The sequence below is a fragment of the Lagopus muta genome, chromosome 4 (genome assembly GCF_023343835.1).
Source record: "Lagopus muta isolate bLagMut1 chromosome 4, bLagMut1 primary, whole genome shotgun sequence".
NCBI lineage: Eukaryota > Metazoa > Chordata > Aves > Galliformes > Phasianidae > Lagopus > Lagopus muta.
Window position 1 is genome coordinate 49,475,687 of NC_064436.1, and position 22,044 is coordinate 49,497,730.

The window sequence follows — 22,044 nt, forward strand, 5'->3', positions numbered from 1 at the left end:
CCTGTGTGATTTTGTGATTCTATGATTTCTGTGATTCTTCACCAGAGGTTGGCCAGACACTGGCACAGGCTCTCTAGGGAGGTGGTCATACGAACAAGCTGCCGGAGTTCAAGAAGCATTTGGGTGATGCTCTTAGAAGTATGGTTTGAATGTTGGGTGGTTTTGTACTGAGCCAGATGTTGGATTCAATGAATCCTTGTGGGTGCCTTCCAACTCAGGATGTTCTGTGATTCTGTACACCTGCTTTCTGTGGAGTAGAGATGTGTGCGTTTTCTACTGGTGCAATGAATCCAATTTTGCATTATATTTTGAAGAGCTTTTTCCCAAAGATGTTTTGCTTTGCAAATATGGGATGTTGCTACATCCTTTTGATCTAGTATTATCCAACATTGTGTTTCTTATTGGTACTTCTTTGAACACTATCACAGCTGGTGAGGGGTTGGAGCACAAACCTTCTGGGGAGTGGCTGAAGGAGCTGGATTGTTCAGTCTGGAGAAGAGGAGGCTCAGGAGAGCTTATTGCTCTATTGGGGAGGTTGTAGTGAGCTGGGGGTCGGCCTCTTCTCTCTTGTAACCAGTGATAGGACTAGAGGGATGCTTCAAGCTGCCCCTGGGGAGATCCAGGCTGGATGTTAGGAAATACTAGTTTCACTGAAAGGGTGGTCAGGCACTGGAATGGGCTGCCCAGGGAGGTGGTGGAGTCACCGACCCTGGAGGTGTTCAAGGAACGTTTGGATTTCGTGTTGAGGGACATGGTTTAGTGAGAACTATTGGTGATAGGTGGATGGTTGGACTGGGTGATCTTGTGGGTCTTTTCCGACCTTGGTGATTCTGTGATTCTGTGACTTCAAAGCAGGAAAGAGAACAATTGATGAAGTGCCATTAAATGATGAGAAATAAAACTGTGATAGACTGCTTGTTAATTAAGGATGAGGTCTGTAGCTCTAAGCTGATGGCATCATGACCGAGACTGTTAATCCAGAAACAATATTTTTAAATATTCAAGAACATATTTAAAAATGTGTCTGAAAATTCCTGTTTTTAAAATAAAACCATTTTCTTTTAGCCAAAACCAACTGGTGTGTTAGGTACAGTAAACAAACCATTGTCTGCAACTGGAAGGAGACCGTATATTAGAACTACAGGATCAGAGACTGGAAGCAATATCAGTGTGAACTCTGAGCTGAGCTCTTCTGCAGGAAACAGATCAAGGTACAGAAGTATGCATGAAATACGCTGAAATGATCTTGATTATTTATTTATTTGGAACTATTTCATTTTAAAAACTTGTGTATGTTTGTATAAATTGGTTTGAGCGCTGCTGGTCTTTACTTTTCCTCCATGTCTTTGCTAGAATTGGCTATTTCTGTCTGATAGAATTTCCATCTGAAACACGAGTTAGTTTAGAGTAACAATCATGATGTTTGTGAAAATAATTGCATGACACTGTGTCTGCCATAAAGGACTTGGCTTAAAAAGTTGCAAACATTTTATTTTCTGTTTTGTGTATCCTGGCTTTATTTTGTCTTCAATTATGCTACCAGGGAACAAAGTTCAGATATATCAGAAACTGGCGTCAGTGAAAACGATGAAAATCCTGTACGAATTATTTCAGTCACACCAGCAAAGACAGAACCTGTGAAAAATAAGGTATGTTTGGGGATTTTGTGGACTGTATCTCTATAATTAGCTTGGAAATGGGCATTAATTCACTATACATCTCTGTGGATGGTCTCAAAGGAATTGATAATGTCAGGTTTAATGTAACTACAGTTTTCTTAGTCCAATGAAACGTCTCTGATTTTCAAAACTATTGTTAATTTTATGCAGAGTAATTTATAGGAGTCATGCTCAAAAATATTACAGAAATTCAGAAAATACTTCCTTTTTTTTTTATAGAGCACCAAAAGGTACCCACCCTTATTTTATGTTTTTGCAGTAACTGAAGATATTGTCTGGCGAATGTCAGGTGGCCCTCTAGAACAAACATGCACTAACTCTATATGTTGTTTAAATTTTGAGAATTTTTAATGCCTTCTTTTTCTTCCATTAGAGAGAGATGACCAGGCCTAAGTAATAATGTTGTTTGTTTGGTTTTTTTAACTTATGAAGCATGTAGCTGCATGAAGAGTTATCAACAGTAAATATTAAGTCCTACACACGGAATGTATTAAACTCAGGCAGTGTACTGGGATCTGCCTAGGACTGCAGGTCTTAAGAAGGCCCTGGGGGGACTGTCTCAGTGGGAAACCAGCAGAACTTGTCAGCAGTATGCTTTGGCAGTCATGAGGGCAAACTGGGCCCTGGGTTTGCACCAGTATAACCAGCAGACTGTGATTATTCTATTCTATTTGACTTTCTTTTGACCAAACCTGGAATCCTGTGACCTCAGATACTGAAAACAGGAGTCTTGCAGAGAGCCACCAATATATTAAAGTCCTGGAGAAATTGTTATTTGAAGAAAGGTTGAAGGAGTTAGGTCTCTTCATCCTAGAAGAGAGAAGATATGGCGGGACTTCGTCAGTCTTTCAGTACTGTGAAGCTGTTCACAGAGAAGATGGAGGTTTTCTGTTCTTGTTGCTTAAGGGGAAATGCCATTTGGATATAAGCAAAAAAAATCAGGCATTGTGAGGAAAACTAAACACTGGGATAGGTTACCCAAAAGCTTTATGGAATGTCACTTGCTCTTCAAGGACTGGTATGGCAACAAGTAGGGTGACCCATTTCCAGCAGAAGGTTGGATCAGATGATTCCCAGAAGTCACTTCCAATCTGCATGAGTCTGTGATTCTAAAATCAATGTAGATTTCTCTCATAATGTGGGGATACATAGATGGCTCATGCTTTGCATATTATAAGAATTTGTATATCTACAGTGACAGTGACTCTTTTAATTAGATCAAATCAGAGTAATAAACAGATGTTTTGGATTTGGAAATTTGGAAATTTTTTAGGAGTGGTTGTTTGTAAAGATAGTCTGAAGGCATTTGTAAATGTTGCCTATGCATCTGTAAAACAGGAGTGAAGATTATGGACACTGCAAGACCTATTTAAACATTTATTCAAATGGAAGAATATTTAACAGATAAGTCCTTGGTTCAGACACAGCACTTTTAAATAGCGAGAAACCTTCATTAGTTGAAATTGCTAAGTCATCCTAGCCGTGCTTCTTAAATACTTTTCTCTCTGCGTCTCTCTAAGTGTTTCACAAGCTATTGTTCAAAGGAAGCTCCAGCATCCAATTTTTGTTTCCATGTGAATTATTTTTTGTGTAGAGACTTGCTTTGACACATTTGTCTTTCACATACAGGCAGCGCTTTGTGAAACTGAAACACTTCCATTACTTTGCTCATTTCATTGGGAAGAACATGCAATTAAGCCATACCTATTTAAACATGACAGAATTACCCATGTAAACTTTGTAGATGACCAGATCTTAATCCCTTATAGAGGCAGTGAAGGAGCTTAAGGAGAACTGTTGTTGCAGGCCAAAGCAACTTGCAGTTCATTATATTGACCCTGATTTCTCTGAATTAAGATTTGGAATTGCACACAGTCTAGAAAATTCTTTTTGTTTAGCCCTAAAAAACATCTTTAGTAAAAATTTTTACTAGATCTAAGCCAAATTGATTTATTTTTTAATAAGAACACTTTATTTTATGAACTCATGCTTCCACCAAACAGAGGTAACAATTTCACTTTGACTTTAGCAATCTTTCTTCATATCAATGATTTTTCTTTCCTAGGAAATCAATTCTGATCAGGCTACGCAAGGAAACAGTACTGAACGTGGGAAAAAAAGAACAGCAACAGCATCTGGAACTGAGAATATTCATCAGAAAGCAGAAGAAAATAATGCAGATGAAACAGGACCATCGCTTGCAGCAAAAACCAGGAGAGGGCGTCCACCCAAACCTGAACCTCAGGGTACCACTGCAAAAAATGAGGAAACAAATAAGCCACCTGTCAGGGGAAGAAAAAGGGCAGCAGCCAGTCAAGAAAGTCCAGGAAGTTTAGAGACAGGTAATGCCAAAGCACCAAAACAGCAAGACACAGCAAAAAAGCCAGCAGCAGCACAGAGACAAATTGATCTACAAAGGTAAAAATAAATTAAATTAAAAATAAGTGGGTGGGGTGGGGCTTCTCTGTTTCAAGATAGACTCTTTATTTAGAATTATAGCAGAGCACATGTTAAGAGCACAGCTAAGCCACAATAATTTACAAACACCATGATCCAACATACGTTATTTTCTGTTATTTCAGTGTACACGCAGTCAGAGAACTGAAGTTGTTCTCTCAGGATGGTATAAATTGTGTTTCCAGTATGTTGCATCCTGGTTCCCCTTACTAGCATTGCTGTTTATAAGTACTAAGATTTGAGGTTCTTTCAGTACATTTGTTAACGCTAAGTGTGCAGGAATTTGTGCATTGCTCATTGATGAGAAAGGCTTTAAAAGTGATCGACTTTAATGAATAGAATAAACTGTAATTCTAACTGTAATTATTTTCTCATATGTTGTCTGATGCTTGTTTAACATTAACAAACATTTAATATTACATTTTAAATAAATCAACAGTAGAATTTGAAACCATAATCTGAAAAATAGCTCTCTGATGATAATTTATTTTTCTGTCCTTCAGCATTTAAATGTGTTGATTTATTTCCAATGTAAACAAACAAATAAGCACAAATGTGCTGGTTCTGATACAGTGGTAATTTTAATGAAAATGTGGCAAAAGCCGTAGAGCAACAAGGGTAAGGTCAGCAAACCAGCATACTGAAAGAAAGCTCAACCTTAGGGAGGTGTGAATAATTGGGATGGTTTCTTTCTAGAGATTTTGTCAAATTGAAGATCTTGAAGAGAATCTTGGTCAAAAAGAACTACCCTTTTCTTCTCACAAGATTCATATACTAGTGAATTGTTCAGTCTCTCAAGAGAATAGTATTTGTGTTCTGCCTTGCAATGCTTGCTTTATATGTCAGTTTTGTTTAAGTCTTCATAAAAATACTGCTCCACCAATAGTCTTAAGTGAACCAGCTCTGTCAAGATTCCTTGTTTGAAATATGCAATACATCTTTTCTTGGAAAAAATACCAAAACAGTGTTAACGTTTTTCAGAAGCCAGGTGCTTGGAAGTGATGGAGATTCACTGTTGGAGATAGACTCAAGTCCAGGATATTCCCAGAGTGCAATGGATCTTTTTAAAGCCTGTGAGAGCAGCCAGGAAGACACTGAGGATACAGAGATAGCAGAGGGAGGCTTCCTTAAGGTGTAGCAGGCATCTTATGTAGGCCAATTCTATGGTTTTTATTGCAGTTTATACAGTAAGGAATCAAAGAAATGTCTTCTTTTTCTAGAAGAACTTATGTAAAGCCAGCTACATGTGATAGCTTTTCTCCTTTTAAGTCGAACTGTACGAGGTAGTGTAAACATTTGAAAAACCTTTGATTTGCTTCTAAGTGAAGCTATTTTTATAATTCTAGGTATTTAAATACAGTAAAACAAGTTGTTATTATACTGTGGTTTCAGTGAAAGCTCCAAATGAATGTATTTCTGTTTATGCCGAGAAAGCATAATTCAGTTATGGAGTGATCATCATTGGACTTGTGTATTTTCAAGTTAATCAGAGAGCTGTGATATACAGTAAGGAAATTCAGCTGTGTTGAGGTAATGAAATAACAGCTAAGATACGAGCTAGAGTTGGAAGACTCGGCGTATAAAGGAAGAGTGTATGAGCTAACACCTGGATGTTATGGACAGCGTTTGATGCAGAATTAGCTGTAATCTCCTTGTCCTTAAAATTAACCTTGATTTCCTTTTCTCCCCCCACAAAAGGTAAAAAGAAAACTCACTCGAAAAGGGAGGAAATGAAGGCCAAATAAAGGCATGCTCCAAGCTTCTGCAAAAAACTAGGATTCAGAAATTTCCTGTACAGGAACTGAAATTACTTCAAAAAACACACAGCTTTCAGCTCTGAAAACAGAAGGAAAACTATGCTTCCCTTCCACGTGAAATTAATCCTTCTCAATGGAAATGTAAAGCAGAAACTCTTGAGAAAGAGGCTAAAAGCATCTGTACTTATTTCCCCAGAGACTTTTTTTATGAAAAGTCAATAATTAAGCAAATTGCTTAACACTTGGTTCCAGTTCCTGCATTCTGGAGTTTAAAAGTGTATTTACACCATTAATTTTCATGCTGCATTTTTTGTTTTTTTAAAGGAAGTCAGAGGGAGGTCCTTACACTGACACTGAAAATTCGCGATCCTAGAGCCAGGTATCCCCATGTTTCACAGAAAAGGTAGAAGTCTACTGAATGGATTTTAAATAAGACTAGAGGAAAAAAAAAATCACACACAAAAAAGTTTTTTGCTTTACTTTTGGAGACTGTTTTATGTATAATTCTTTCTGCCTGCCTACTTTTCTGCAAAAGTAAGATGTACAGATTTCAGTTCCCTGCTATGAAAAGTCATGTGGTGGCAATTTTATAAATGTTGCTTTCTGATTTTTATCAGAGTGGGAAAGTAATCACTTAAAATTATTAATTCGCAAGTAGACATTTCATTTTTTAATTTTCCCTCCATTTTAGTTTAATATAATTTGCAATAAATGTACATATTGATGTTTGTTTTATAAAAACATATATCACTTTTAAGTGTTTTTACTCCTGCGGTTCTGTTGGAATATTCTGAATTTTAAAGGAGTAAAGACAGTCCAGCATTTGATTTTATAATGTTTGTCACCAGATTTTTATTATTGATGTAAAGAAAAAAAAAAAAATCAATTTTTAAAAATAGTTGGACTTTGGCAGCTTTGTAAGGAAAGTTGGAAATGTTTAGGATTGCTCTCAATTTTAAGCATCGTGCTGATTGGAAGTAAGTCTGTTTTGCATTTTGTCTTCCTGTTCAGGCTCATTTTTAATGTTTATTTTAGAAGATTGTTGCATCAATATTACGTTTCCTGGCATTGTTCAGCATAGATAAAAGTGTACACTTTTATGTACACATGATCATATTTAAGTTTGTTGCATAAAATAAACGCTTCTAGGTGTCACATGGCAGTCTTTTTTCTTTCTCCCCCCCCCCCTTTTTCTTTTTTTTTTTAATTTCTCTCTCAAAAAACCTGTATCTCTGCATGGTCTTAGCTGTTCATAGAAATTAGTGTATAAGCTGTAAAGCAGACAGCTTCATGTAGTGTAAAAGGTTTGTGTTTAGGTGAAATTATGGTGGACAACTGCTGAAGCTGTATGGCGAGAAGGGGGTTGGTCTGCAGAACCACTGCAAGCAGTTCGTTTTGCTCCTCTGTGCCTCACTGCTTCTATTGCAAATCATTTTGCAATCCCCTGCTGGCCCTATAGGGGAGCTGGGTGCTGTTGACTGAAGCTGAGGATTACTCGCTGTCCTGGGATGGATGCAGTGTGGTTGCATACTGATAAACAAGCACTGAGTCTCCCTTATCAAGCATTTATTTGGTGTCACAGTGTATTTTTCCTGTGTTACAGAGAAAACGTGCTCTGCTTTGCAAGTATGTGCAGCTTCTCCTAGGACTGTCTGAAAGTATTTGACTTGAAGTGTTTTAGATGCTCTCATTGAGAGGGATTTGAAAAGCATTTAATCACACATTGATCCATCAGGGTTTTGATTTCTGTAACTGAGATACTTCCACAAATTTGATTCACTGTTGGTTTGGGTTTTTGTGCTCTGTTCAAATGCTTCCCTCATGGAGTTGATGTGCTCTGCTGGTTTAAAACAATTTTTAAACCCTTTAGACAGAAGTTTGTAGGTGCTACCAAGAAGGGAACTCTCTTAAAAATGAGCTCTGGTATTTAGTGATGTGCCTTTAAAAGCTATGTGAAAAGTCTTGGCAAACTGTGCAAATATTTAATTCTGAATTGTTTCAAAAAATTATTTTGGGAGGCAAGTTGAGTTTTTATAGGTCAGTTTTTAATCAGTTTAATTGTCAAGTCACCCAAGGGATCCTCATAGAGCTCTAGAGGCTGGAAAGTGTTTGTGAGAGCACATGAGAGCACATGAGGCAAAATTCAGTTACTGCAGGGGTGAGCATTAGCCTTTATACCAGATGCAGGGAAGCACAGGCATCATTTTTATCCATACGTTATATTATATGTAATTTTATCCATACGTGTGTGCATTGCCAGTTCTCTTTTTGAGGATAGAACAAGTAATAAAAATCTGTTGATCAGTTTAGAGCTGTGTAATTGAAGGCAAGTTACTGCAAGGGAGGAGATGCTTATTTTGTAGTTGACCGTATGTGAGCTCTGAAATAGCAGTGGGGATTGTCTCTGGTAATGAGAGAACTGATGCTCAGAGGTTTCCACCTTTTATTCTGTGATAAAGAATAAAAGAAAGCCCAGTTAAAACCCGGTGTTTGTGGATGGGGCTGAGGTTTCTCATTCAGATCCATAGTTAGCTCTAAGTTACCATCTTTCAAGTTCCCATTTTCATAAAACTGTGACTCGGTTTCTTAGCAGACGTGCATTTGTCTCTGTTTCTCTGATTCTGAGGCTGTTTGGCTCTTAAAACAAAAGGAGAGGAAGGCTGTTCTGGGAGCATCCTTTGTAAAGTAGTACATGAAACCTGAACTGCCCTGCAAAATTTAATCTGAATAATTGTTATAAACAAGGTAGTATTTCTAGAGCAAACTGGTGTCTTAAACAGGAAGGATAATATGCATTATTCATCTTTTCTGCATATGCTAACTAACAACAAAAATACCTTTCCTAAAGTGTTTTTCCAGCCAGTAGATGGTTATCTCACATTAATGGACCAAGTTCAACACTAGTTAACATGAAACTCAGTAGCCAGTCTGATAGCTCTCATAGCTGAACTGTCTTGTCTGAAGTTCCAGAAAGATTTGGGTTCACTAAATAAGTACCCAAGAAATTGTTTCTTTAAGAAATCAACTGTGCTGATCCTAGTCCAGTTGCATGCGTGCTCCATGGCTGTGTTTTTGGCAGTAATAAGTTTGTTTGTTTGTGTGCAGAAATCAAGACACAAATCATGCTCGAGGAAATAGCCCAAACCAAAGAAGTTGGACTGTAAAGTCTGCTTGCAAGCCAGGCTCCAGGTGTGCATAGCTGATAACTAAACATCATTCAGAATAGCTGGTGTCAGCGCGAGGAATTGTCTCGGTGCAACAACAGGTAGGCACAGAGAATAGCAAGGTGTTGAACAGCAGTTGAAGTTCTGTAAGCAGCACCTGCTGTGTCCCTCCAGCGTCAGAAACACGACCCATCCTTCCCTCAGTACCTCGCCTTACTTTCTGTAGTTCCAAAGGAGCTAATGAAGTTTTAGGCTTACCGTAGCAGCTTGTAAAGAAAGAAATAAGTGATCTGATGGGACCGTAGGAAGAGGTCAGCTCACACTTGTTCAGGTTCAAACCCTTTGCTCGGGTTACAGAAGCAGAAGCAGCACACACACTGCCTCCATTACCTGGTAGAAGCAGCTACACCTGAACTCAGCAATGTCTCGTTTGCCTAAAGACAAACAATGTGATCGTGTTCCTCAGAGCTTTGGTGTCGCTCAGGGATGTTTGACACAAGCTGTACTTATGCTACAAAGTTACAGAATTACTGTCTGCACCAAGCAGTATACAGTCATTGTAAGGCTGCCCTGGGAGAAGCCTTCCTGTTTTACCTGATGGAAAGGTCTTCCTAACCCACAACAAAGTATCTTCTCAGTTTCTGCTTTGCAAAGTGTGATGACAAGCTTTTGTCAGGGAACAGCATATCTCTGCAGTGGCTGGGTGTTGTCAGTTAGGGGGAAGTCAGGACATGCTGTGACCCTTTAACTTTGATAAGAGCCATTCAATTTTCAGCCTGGTGGGTTTACCACCAGCTGCACAATCAGATCCACGGTCAGTAGAGCTGAGACATCTGTGGGCAGCACAGATGGTCGGCGCAGCTGGGTCCTTGAGGAGTGGGAGCATCGGGAGGCGCGTCTGCTCTGCAGAGGAAGCACGGTGGTTATTGGAGCTGATTTGTAACTTGCTGAGAAGTCATGCTGGTGATGGGGTAGTCAACAGCAAGTCAGCTGAGGTAAGAAGCTCAACCAGGTCGCTCTGCATACATGCAGTGTCCCACACCCATGACCAGACTATTATTTCAACAGCCACGAGAGCTCAGATGCGTGTTCATAGCCACAAGAGTTCAGATGTGTGTTCGTACAGCTGCAAGGCAGGCAAGCTCTAGAACAAGAAATACACGTTTTACTCCTTAAGTTCAGTCATTAAACTCATCTGTTTGCCCTGGAAGCTGAGATTGATGTATCTTGGCCCTGATTCACCAAAGCTTGGTAAGCAAAAGCTGGCCTATGATTATTGCAGTCTCAGACATGAGCTGAGCTGCTTTGGTGTTAGGTCTGAGTGCTCCACAGCAGGTAGATTATCACCATCTATTCTAGAATAATTTGAGTTCTTTCTTTGGTGCAGCATAGGTGTAGCAACCACTGTCTGCAAGAAAGCTGGGATGTTGAGGATATTTTGGGGTAGCACTGGTGTCTCTGAGTAAAGGTGTCTGATTTCAGCATGTTGCAGCCTTCTGCTTGGGTGAGGTTTCTCTCTTACACGTAGTTGCTGCATAAAGCTCTTTGCTTCTCTTACTCAAAGCCTCTAATGTAATGTCAGACAGACTTCCACATGTGTGTGTTGTTCATCACATTAACAGTTGGAATTTCTCCTGTTGATGTTTTTCCTATGCACATCTGAAAATCTGATGTCTTTACTGCTTTTATTTTGAAACTACGATACAGTTTTCAGCCATTTTGATACAAATATTCCTTTTTTTTCTTTTTTTTCCCTAAAACTTAATTTGTCACACCAGTGGTTTCCACAGGCTTAACTGGATGTTGCAAGGACATGCTTCATTTCACTTTGTAATATTCCTAGTCTGAGGCAGCGGTTTGGAGACTGATCTTGAGATGACTGAGTTATTCTAGGCCGGTGGTGATACTTCCTCATGGTACAACAGCATTCATGTTGGATTTCTAAGGTGTTTTTCCAGAAACCAGAGGCGAGGTGGCATTCATGTGATAGGTTTTGCTTGATTTAGACTGGAAAATGCAAGTAAATCCCAGGCTCCAAACTGTGTGTGTTCCTCCCAGCTATGAGGAAGTCCTGCCTCCTGTCCTTTGCTGCCATTTGGAGCATGGATCTATCCCAGCTCAAGTAGGTGGTTCTGGCTGCTCTTTGAGAACCACGAGTACTTCATGGCTCTGGGGCTCCATCATATCTCTGTATAAACACCTGATAGAAGGTAGAGAACTGGTGTCAGACTCTTCTCAGTGAGCACACAAGAGGCAGTCATGGTTTCTCTCTTACATGTAGTTGCTGCAAAGAAACAAGGAATTTTGTTCAAACGCTTTTAAAAGATAAATAATAATAATCTTTATAGTGCAGGAACGGAGCACTGGCTTGGGCTGCTCAGAGGCCGTGGGCTCTCCTCCTTAGAGATCTTCAAAAGCCACCTGGCCATGGGCCTGGGCACCCGCTCTGGTGTCCTGGAGGGGTCTGGGCCAGAGGGACCCACAGGTCCCTGCCAGCCTCAGCCGTGCTGTGCTCCTGTGATGTCAGCACTGGGCTCTGAGTCCTTTGAAATGATGGCAGTTCACTCCAGGCAGCATTACATGATTTTCTGACTGCACACCTCCAAGCAGGCGCCTTTCCCATTTGTTTTCTCTTCCTGCTGACCCTGTCTGGTTGGTTTTTTTGCTCATCACACGAATTCATAATTTCACTCGTTTTTCAAAACCAGTAAGTACGATGTGTGGCAGTAACGTCAGGGGCTTTATTGTATAATCTCTTTCAACCTTCAGCCACCAACCATTTGAATGCACTGACACAGCAGATACTACCAAAATCCTTTTAAGTAGGATAAGGGAGGTGGCTTTGACCTCCCTTTGAAATATATATGTATGTATATATAAAAACAATCTGTTGATTACAGTTCAGACTCACGGCAGCTTTCTTGATGTCCAAACAGTTGTAAGTGCAGAGACTCCCGGAGCTGGGGGAGGAGTGCAGAGCTGAAATGGATGGCTTCTGCTGCAGCCTGGCATGAGCGATTCTGCAGGGCTGTGCAGCAAGCAGGGCCAGGGCCAGCAGCAGGGAGGCCAGGCACATGTGTGGCTGTAGGCTCAGAAGGAAATTGCCCCTGTCCACAGCACGGGGTCATTGTTCCTAGAAAGATGAACTGACCAGTAGGCGCCGTTACAAATTCTAGATGTGGGACAGAAGCACAGCACAGCTGAGGCTGGCAGGGACCTCTGTGTCCTTCCAGCCCAGCCGCAGCTCCAGCAGGGACACCAGAGCAGGTGCCCAGGCTCATGGCCAGGCAGCTTCTGAAGATCTGCGAGAAGACACCGCAACCTCTGGGCAGTCTGTGCCAGAGCTGTCACCCACACAGCACAGCAGTGCTCCTGGTGTTCAGAGGGAACCTCCTGTGCTACATTTTGTGTCTCTTGCCCCTTGCCCTGGTACTGCACACCACTAAAAAGAACCTGGCTTCCTGCTCTTTGCACCTTCCCTTCAGGCATTTATGCATATTAATGAGATCCCCCTGAGCCTCTTCCAGGCTGAACAGTCCCAGCTCTTTACCTCTCCTCCCAGAAGAGGAGCTCCAGGCCCTTTATTAGACCCTTTCTGTCATATCCAGGCTGCTCAAGCTGTGCAGCATAGCACTGGACCAAGCACATCAGAGACACCTCACCAGAGCTGAGCAGAAGGGAAGGACCACTTCCCTTCCCCTGCTGGCAGCGCTGTGCCTAACACAGGCCAGGATGCCACTTGTCAGCAGCGAGGACAGGTTACTGAGTCATGCTCAGGTTGGTGGCCACCAGGACCCCAGGTCCATTTCTAGGGAGCTGCTTCCAGCTGGGTGCCCCCAGCATGTCCTGCTGCTGTGCCTCCTTATGTGCAGCACTACGGGTTTCTCCTTGCTGAACAGTCACAGCTGAGGACTGTTCCCAAGTGGGAAGAGTGACAAATGATCAGTCTGAGAAACAACACTTTCCCTGTTTGTTCTTAGGAGCCATTTGGCTTTTTCTACCTCTGCACCATCTGACTTGGAGAACTGTCAGTACTTTGTTCGGACATGTCTGCTTCTAAATAGCTCTCTCTTCTGACAAGTGTGGCCTGCAGACAGTTTGCTCCTGGGGTTTTGATGTGGTTCAGGCCAGTTAGGGACTTGAATGTGGGAGATTGCTATAAAGGGCAATGTGCATGACAAGCAGGAGCGCATCCCCAGGCCCAGCCCAGCTGTAATGTGCCTCTGGAACATTCATACACACGCTTCATTTCACAGTCTTTGTCCCTTTAATGGTGAAAGCCATAAACAAGTCTTCATTCCATTGAAGCTGACAACTTTGGCTCATTCAAATCACTTTGGACACAGGTAAGACACATCTCAGCCATTCCACCTTCCTGCAACGACATGAAGATGCACCAGGAGTGCTCTTGCCCTGCTCCACACCCAGGGTTTGCTCTTTAGCCTCGGGGCTGGAAGAAGTATGGTAGTGGTGGCATTTCCAGTGCTATTTCTTTGCTGAGAAAGAAATACATACCGTGAGCCCTGTGAAATGGAGCTGACCAGCTCTAGGTCTGCTTTCAGAAACAAAATTCTCCTCCAAGCCTGACTGGCAATTCTGTGTTGAGCTGTTGCTGGTGAGGGGCTGCTGTTCCACTGGGGCTGTGTTAGGGTAGGTTAGGTTCCTGAGGCAGGCAGGGCTGTGCCCACAGGTGGGTACTATGGCTGCAGAGCCTCCCCAACCTCTCCAGCAGGCTCAGCAGGACTCCTGCAGCTCACTGCCTCGCTCCCCTTTAACACACTGCAGTAATGCCTCTCCCAGCCCAGCAGCAAAGAGAACAGCTGCTCTGGCAGTAATGCAGGGTGGAAGGGACCTGGGCAGGGCAAATGAGGTGCTTGCCAGCATCATCCTCCTGCCCCACTGTAAGTGGATTGCACTGTGAGCCACTTCCCCCCCTTCACCACCATAGCTCTCATTTTTCCCTCACAACTCCAGCTGCTCTTCATTTGTTCTTCATTTGGCTAAAACCCACCTAAAATCCTCACGTATTTCACCACAAAGCAGCTACCGCGTGAAACAATGTAATTTATTTGACATTACACCAGACATGGGTGCTCCAGCCCCAAACTTGGCCTTAAAACAATTTTAAATCCTGGACTTGCTGCACAGGCATTACCAGAGTTACCCAGCTGAGGGCTAAAATTTGCCAGCGTTACAGCTGCCGAAACACAAAGTTAAATACAGGAGAACTGAACCAAACAGCTGTGATCACGATCAAAGCCTCGCTTCATGGTCACACCATCCCTGCACAGCAACGCCACGCGGTGCACAGCCCGCTAACCCAGCTCCAGGCTGTATTTCATCAAGCATCCTCTGTCAGCTCCCACTGAGCAGAAGGCAGCTTTCAGACCACCCTGTTCCGTTCAGCAACCACGGACCCAAACCCTACAGCCTCTACCCAAGCCCTCCCCCAGCTGCAGGACAGCACCGGGAGCTCAGCAAGAGCCATCACCTCCCTGCAGAGAAGTGCCGCAGTCCACGCAGCACACCGTGCTTGGAAATGCACAGCTACCAGATCAGCGGCAGCGGGAAACAAAGGCTGCTTCCTCTCTTTCTTCAGACACAGCCTACACCGCTTTTCTTCTCAAGGAGACACCGCGTGTGCTCTGTGAGCCTTAGCCAAAATCACGCTTTCACCACACAGATTAAATTTACACCATTTCTCCCTTTTCCACGAGCATTAGGACAGAGCCCAGCTGCTCTCACTGCTGACACAGAGGCAGTGCACTGGGCAACACGAGAACCATCTGAAATACCAGAAATAAAATGAAAACTGCTTTCAGGGAAACATGCATTTATTAAGCATTCCCAGTGAAAAGAAATCAACATCTTTTCAAATGTGTGTTTATTTAAAAAATCATTTGTGTACAAAAGTGTTTGTGTTTTTATTTTCAAGACAAAAAACACTGATGCTGCATCCCAGCCCCCCCACTCCATTACAGGCAGGCTGATGCACAGGAGCCCACCTCCTACCAAGCTTTTATCAGACTTTTTAATATATTTTTTAGGGTTTTCAGGGTTTTTTTTTTTGTGGTTTTTTTTTTTTGGTTTTTTTTTTGTGTTTTTTTTTTTAAGAAAAGTCAGAATTTCAGATGGAAAAGTGAAAAGCAGGGTTCTTCCACAGCTGACATCAGCGTTATGAGGGCAGCCTGCTCCAGCCACCCCCCAGCACCAGCAGTGGGCAGATACAGCATTTTCACAGTACATTTCCTCAGCTGTTGAGTCACGTCTCCCAGCTGACACCAGCAAGGAGAGGCTCAGCGCCACAAGCAGCCGGCCAGAGAGTTTGATGCCTACAAAGCAGGTAACAGCAGAGAAGGAACATCACAGTACAGGGCAAACGAGATCTAAGATTTTGCTGAATGAGAGCAGAGCTGAAAAGATGAGTTGCTAACTCCAGGGCACTGCAGCTGGAATAACCGAGCAAGAAGCAAAATGCATCGAGGACAGCTGGGCTGATGTGGCTACAGCTGAACCAGCTGAGGATGCAGCACCAGCAGAAGAGCGAGCTGTGTGCAGCCACTGATGGCTTCAGAATAGATCAGAAAATGAGCAAGAGGGAAGAAACAGCTGCTTCTTCACCTAGCCATGGGAGAAGGCTCTGACTGGAAAATGAGGAGAATTCATAGCAAACCACCTGCACGGCCTTCCCAGGCAAAGCCCGAGGCACTCGCTGAGCACCCTGGCTTCCTGCTGCAGCTGAACAATGCAATGGATGGCACAATGAAGGGCATTCTCAGCTCATCAAGTCCTACCAGCGCAGCACAAGTGAGCAGCTAGATGTTTGGATCAACTTCTGCCATCAACAAATAGGGCAGGACAGGACACCTGACCTTCTTGAGGCTGCATATAAGCAGACACGAAACCAAACTAGCACTGCTCAGGTGGTTATCCTTTTCCCCTTTGGGCAAGCCTCCAACACTAAGCCAGCTTTTATTGGTATTTAGGAAGGAAGGAAGGGCCGTGCTCACAGTCAAGCTTCTTCCCCTCACTCTGAAAACAGAACATTTCACATTAGGAGATGCAGTAAACAAGAACTCTTGCTTGAAACTACGTTTCAGGTTTGATTTTCCCCCTCCCATAAATCAGCACTCCATAGGCTTTCAAGCACCCAGACTGATTCACAGCTTCAATTTGCATAGTTTGAATGTTTGTTGCCCACACCACCCCCGACAGGCTTGGTATCACCAGGTAAGCTCCTTCCTGCCTTCCTTCTTTTATTCTGATCTGAGAGGAGAAGACGGACAGACAGTATTCCTAGTGCGTTAGCACCCAGCCCCACGCTAACTCCTGGGCCAGGCACAGCACAGCGCCCAGCTGGCACGAGGCTCACCAGAAAGCTGCTCACTCATACCCAGTTGTGCGCTGCTGGCTTGGCACGCTTTTTGCTGCAAAAGGGAAGTTTGGAACACGCAGGAGTAGCACCGCAGGCCAGAACTTTCTGGAAGGATCCATCGCTAAGCTTTGTCCAAGAGGTCCCAGTTGGTCACAGCAGGAGCACAACTCCCTCACAGACACGATGGAGAAAGCTGCGAGTTTGGCAAGGGGGAGCAGATGCCAGAGATGGAGAGTTTGGCACTCACGGGAAAACGGAGGCTTTTGGCAACACAAAGGGACATGCCTTTATCTCTATGCAAAATTACACTTTGCTTTTTGAAGAAGTGGATGAGATAGGAGCTGCTGGTTCCCCACCAACCACTTTGCCAGATGAACATTAAAACGTTGAGCAGTGAGATCTCACGCTCTGGAAATCTGTATGCTCCATTAGCAACACCTTGTTAAGAAAAACTGGGCCACCTAGACTTCAGAATAACTGTTTCAAGCTGCTTTCTTAAATACTGAAGGACGACAATATGAGATTTATTGTACTCGGCAAGCAACTGTCCCCACAGTTCACAAAAATTCGTTTTAAGCAAGCAGGAAATGTGAGCCCGAGCCTGAAGCAGTGAGCGGTGTGGCAGCTCTGCATTGGCCACGTGTAGGGCCCACAACATGGCGCCGCTCACGCAGATGGCACAACTACATGGTGTACAAACTGAGCGAGCTGAATGCTGATAGTAAACTCCCTGGGGCTCAGCCCCAGCTGCAGCTGAACCAACCTTGAACAACCTCATTCCTGTATTCAACTCTGATAACTATTGAGAAGACAAAACCACTCCTTAGGAAAGACTAACATGAGAACTCGAGAACTTCAGCCCACCGATGTCTCCCTAATGTCATCTCTCCTTCCCAGCTCAGGCCTTGAGAAGCTGCCCTCTGCCAGCACCTGAGCCAGCATCAAGGTATCTCTGCTGTAAAGCACGTGGGGATGGAGGGCAAAAAATAGCATCCAACACCTACGCGTAAGGGAAAGGGAAGACAAGTGTTCTTGTACGGGGACAACAATGAGGTAACTTCACAAGAGAAACAGAACTTAACAGGGCGTTGTTTCAGTGGTGACCATGACCACCTCAAAACCACTTCCACTCTTCTTCCCTCCCCATCTTCCTTTACGCACAGTTCAGGAAATGTGGGTACCTCTGGACACGCGCTTTCAGTGGGCGCTCTTAGGAGACCGATCTCATCCAAAGACACGCAGAAGCCCACGACAGAAGTTTTATATCCCTTGACAATTTCAGAGTTTCTTCTTTTGATGAATAGCAGCGAAGAGCAAGGGAAAGCAGTCAGCAATTTATAATTACCACCAGGATAAAACAACACAACAGAAAAGGAGTTGACGTAATCAAGTTTTTACCCTGTACAACAGAAAAAACAGCAATCTGAGGTTAACACTAGCGGCCTTCTGCCAGTTTCCTACTGTCCCTGGTTCTCACCTAGCAAACCAGCTGAACAGTAGCAGCTTCTTGTTTAAAAAAATAAATAAATATAAAGAAAGACAAAACAATTTGTTTCCTTTGGCATCTTCGAGAATGATTTACACTAACTGAAGAAAATCCAAGAAAAGCAATCACTGACTACACCTCATAAAGCAGTATGTATAAGACTAAGCAAATGCATTTAGTATTGCACTGATATGAGCTAGAAGTATTTACCGTCTGTGCCCCCAAAATATTTTAAGCTCAGACACATGGGACAGAAGAGTTCAGAGCGCATCCCCGTAGAGTTGGGTCTGTACAGCTCTACTTTCTGGTTCTGTTCCACAGCTGTGCTCCAGACATTGATTAGGTGCAGCGTTCCTGATCTCATCCAGTACAACTTCTAAACAAACCTCTACAAAGAGTGAAACTATTTCAGCCTGCACTTCACAGTCCAAGAGAAACCCCAACCAGACGTCCCTCCCCACATCCCACCCCATTAATGCACTCTTCAGGAGAAGAGACAGTTGTGGAAAAACGCCTTACGTGGTACAGCACTGCCAATCCCCACCCTATTCTCAGCATTTCTCTGAACGTCCTTGTCAGATATATTCTCAAAAGTTAGCATCATATTCATAAAGACAGTAGAGCTCTCTTTAAATAGATGTACTAGTGTTTGAAGTTGCAAAACTAATAATTTTCAAGCTTTTGCACTCAGGATGAAATGTCATTTTAATACGAATAAGACGACTGACTGTATGTACAAGCCAAGGTAAGTTTCAGTTCTCGTTTATCAGAAACATCAATCCAAAAGAAAGCTAAATTGAGAACAAACTTCTATGTGCATTTGAAGTATGTACAGTAAAAACACCAACACAGCCTCCATGTGTCAACTAGAGAAAAACGCAAGCAAGGATGAGTTTTCAAGTACCTGGAAAGCAATCCTTAAACTGAAGCCCAAAATAAAGCTAGGAAACTGCTGCAAAAACAGCTGATTGCATCATATCAAGCACTCAAAAGAAAATATAATTCTCAGTATGCCAGAGAATTAGCTTTTTCCTCCTTCAAATCCAGTGAAGTCATATTATCCAAGATATATTGAAGAACATTTTACATCCACTTAAGACAAAAAGAAAAAAAAAAGAAAAGAAAACCAGCTCCATTCTTGTGCTATATCAAGGCATACTAAACCCTTGCTAGTGTGTAGAAAATACGATGGATGAAAATCACTGATAATTCAAAATATGTTCTTCATAGGCGAGCCTAGACTACCATACATGGCACACAATACCAACAGAATGAAGAATCACCTAGGGAGGGTTCTTAGCTGTATGACGTAAGGGAGAAGAGAATCCGGTTCCCCAGTTAATAAGCTACGAAGAAAAAGGTTCTGAACAGGTCACCATTTGGAACTTGGGGTGAATCTTTTAAAGTCTTTCAGGAAAACAGGAACACTCGAGTATTTAAATGGTGCTCTCTTCAGCGCCCCTACCTAATACGTCTATTAAGTACAAGCATGCAAATATAGGTCAATCCACAGGCACATAGGATCCATGTTAAGAACAGTAAGATAGCTGTGATGAGCGGCACCAACAATTTTGATGACTAACACTCAAAATGTGGCTTTCTGAATTACTAAATCAAAATCCTGAAGAAAGTTCCTGCTAGTTTTCGTCACACTGCTAAACACGAAAGTAGGCATGTTTTTCCCCCCCTTATTTTAGCTGAGCTCAAAGAATTTTTACAATATTTAGTAAGAAAAAAATTAAAGTATTTCCCCTTTTTAAATTTACACAGACGTTTAATTAGCTTTATTTACAGAGCGGTTTTTCAGTCTCCAATCGTGCCTAGATAGCATCATCAGGCAAGAGTGCCAGTTTTAAAAGAGAATCTATATAGAATCCTAAAAATAACAGATGGTGATGCTCCTCCGAAGGGGCAAGCTGGACAACCGAAGCAGCTCTCTACATGGTTCAGTTACTCAGGAGTAATTCTGTTGCAGTCTCTACATCCCATGATTTTGAAGACAAGGCCACTATTACTGCATTCTGCAATGAGAAAACAAACAGTAAGGTAAACAGGTAACAAACAGCAACATTTTCAGTGCGTGAGCCTGCAACTGAGAAATGAAATTTGTTTGCAGATTTATCAACTTATGTTGGTTTTTCACCCAAGTCTTAACTAATCATTTTCAGAAAGGTTATTCAAAAAGGGCGAGGGAACTTCAGATTTACTAATTTATTCTTTCACTAACAACAAAGCATCTCAGAACTCCAACTGCAGCCAAACTGACCCTCCAAATTGAACAGAAATGGCGAGTTTTACTTCAACGTCTGAATGGCTCCCTATATTGCCTATATGCTTGCCCCACTCCTACTGGAAAACATTCAAGTTACCTATCATAGAACGGCTTGGGTTGGAAGGGAACCTCATGGATATACTTACCCTATCAAAGCCCATAGCACAAAGGTTTTCTATTTTTCTGGTGTATTCTGGACTAGAAACTGGTGCTCCAGCATACACATGTGCCCAAAGTCGAGCTGTCTGTTTAAACATTTCTGGATTTTGTTTGTACTATACAAAAGAAAGAGAGGGGAGAATGGGAAGTTAAGTCAACTCAACGGTCCAACCAAAGAGCACGACGATGCAGCAGGTTCCATTCCCAATTCTCTCTGTAACATCTTCAACACTATTTCAACCCTATTTCACGCTGATCCAACTCAAGCTTTTGAAACAATACGTGGAGGCGAGCGTTACATGTAGCTGAAGCTTATGCAAGCATTTAATTGGATGCGTTTGCCTTTGTTAAATGACACACTACAGGTGTGTGTACAATCCAATACTACTAGCTCTGCCAACACAACACTCTCGACTGCAGCGACCAGGAAGGAGTACAGCAGCTGTATTTGGCACAGCTACCAAACGTTTCTGTTCAGCGCAGCAAAGCATGAGCTGCTCCCACGTCAGCAACTGGTGAATGTATGCATTGTGCTGAACTTTTGCGTATTTCTCTCATCACTGAAGTGACGCCTGGTTTTGTACACTGCAGGGACTTCTGCATTTCAGGGAGGGCTGACTCTTACTACATGCCCTCCTACTCAAAATATGGATGTAAGGGCAGCTTGTTACCATGAAAAAGGGCTGAAAAACCAGGAGAATGTGCAAGAAACTAGGAAATTGCAACTCTCTGCAAGCTACTGTTAATCAGACAATAACATTTAAATACACTGCATAATTTTATTTTGCACCAATCTTGTCACTAGCAGGTTTTTCAGCAAACAACACAATGACCATTGTAAGAGCTTTTGCCCTGTGCCAGGAACTCAAAAGCCAGGAAAGTGGGTCATCTGTCATGAACTGTAGACAACAAAGTAAGACGACAGCTTCCTGTTCCAGCAACGTTCATCTAGAAAATCAAGTTTTAAATCTCCATAACCATACACTGCCTTTATTCAAACCATACTTTTAAGGAAATCATTCCTCCTGAAAAAGTTTTTCCATCCTTACCTATATAATAAATGTTAGCACTAAGATGATGTGACAAGATACAGGAAAATGCACGATTTTAGAGTCATTTTAAGGACAGAAACACAACCATCATTCTAGTACTTTATCCATACATCTAAACAATCATACCTGTAAAGTACTGTCCAAGTCAGTACTTCTTACATTTCATTTCACTTTTCCTACAGCACAGTCCCAATTTCAGCTGCATTATGAGCTGTGTACACCTCCTGCTAACTCTGTTCCCCACAAAGAACCCCACACAGTCACTGACTATTAATGGTGTTAAAACAAACAAAGATAACCTACTGTAGAAATAACTCTTACATAAACAGTGCTCTCTAATACATTTTTAATCTTTACAACTAAAGAAGTGAGGAAGCAGTAAGGGTAGCATCAGTAACATCCCAAAACAATTCTGTCTTAAGAAAACTTCCTATTCTATTTTTTAAGGATTTGAAAATATTGGCAGATCTAATAAGCAACAAGCTGAAGTGGAAAGAATTTAAGTCGTGTTCGCATAACTGCATTTTATTCAGAACTAGCTTTCAGTTTCCTATAAGTAGAACTCCTTTTTTTAGTAATCTGGCTTCTCACGGAACTGAGAAGCACACAAGAATCTCTTACTGATGTCTCTGTACTGGGAGTC

At 42.4% G+C, this 22,044-nt stretch overlaps 2 protein-coding genes across 5 annotated transcripts in view; one reads left to right on the forward strand and one right to left on the reverse strand.

Annotated features, from left to right (window-relative positions):
• The window catches only part of PDS5A (PDS5 cohesin associated factor A), a 72,189-nt gene extending 65,141 nt beyond the window's left edge, over positions 1 to 7,048 (forward strand). For 2 of the 3 annotated variants that reach the window (XM_048942444.1, XM_048942445.1), the window contains exons 30-33: positions 1,066 to 1,211; positions 1,544 to 1,649; positions 3,745 to 4,097; positions 5,835 to 7,048. In XM_048942444.1, coding sequence (XP_048798401.1) covers positions 1,066 to 1,211; positions 1,544 to 1,649; positions 3,745 to 4,097; positions 5,835 to 5,838 — 609 coding nt within the window. In that variant the 3' untranslated portion in view covers positions 5,839 to 7,048. The other variant, XM_048942446.1, reaches the window with a different exon arrangement.
• A 10,706-nt stretch (positions 7,049 to 17,754) lies between these two features.
• The window catches only part of UBE2K (ubiquitin conjugating enzyme E2 K), a 36,273-nt gene continuing 31,983 nt past the window's right edge, over positions 17,755 to 22,044 (reverse strand). For both annotated transcript variants that reach the window (XM_048942452.1, XM_048942453.1), the window contains exons 6-7: positions 20,337 to 20,465; positions 17,755 to 19,939 (exon numbers count right to left, since the gene is read on the reverse strand). In XM_048942452.1, coding sequence (XP_048798409.1) covers positions 19,865 to 19,939; positions 20,337 to 20,465 — 204 coding nt within the window. In that variant the 3' untranslated portion in view covers positions 17,755 to 19,864. The remainder of the gene's footprint in view (positions 19,940 to 20,336; positions 20,466 to 22,044) is intronic.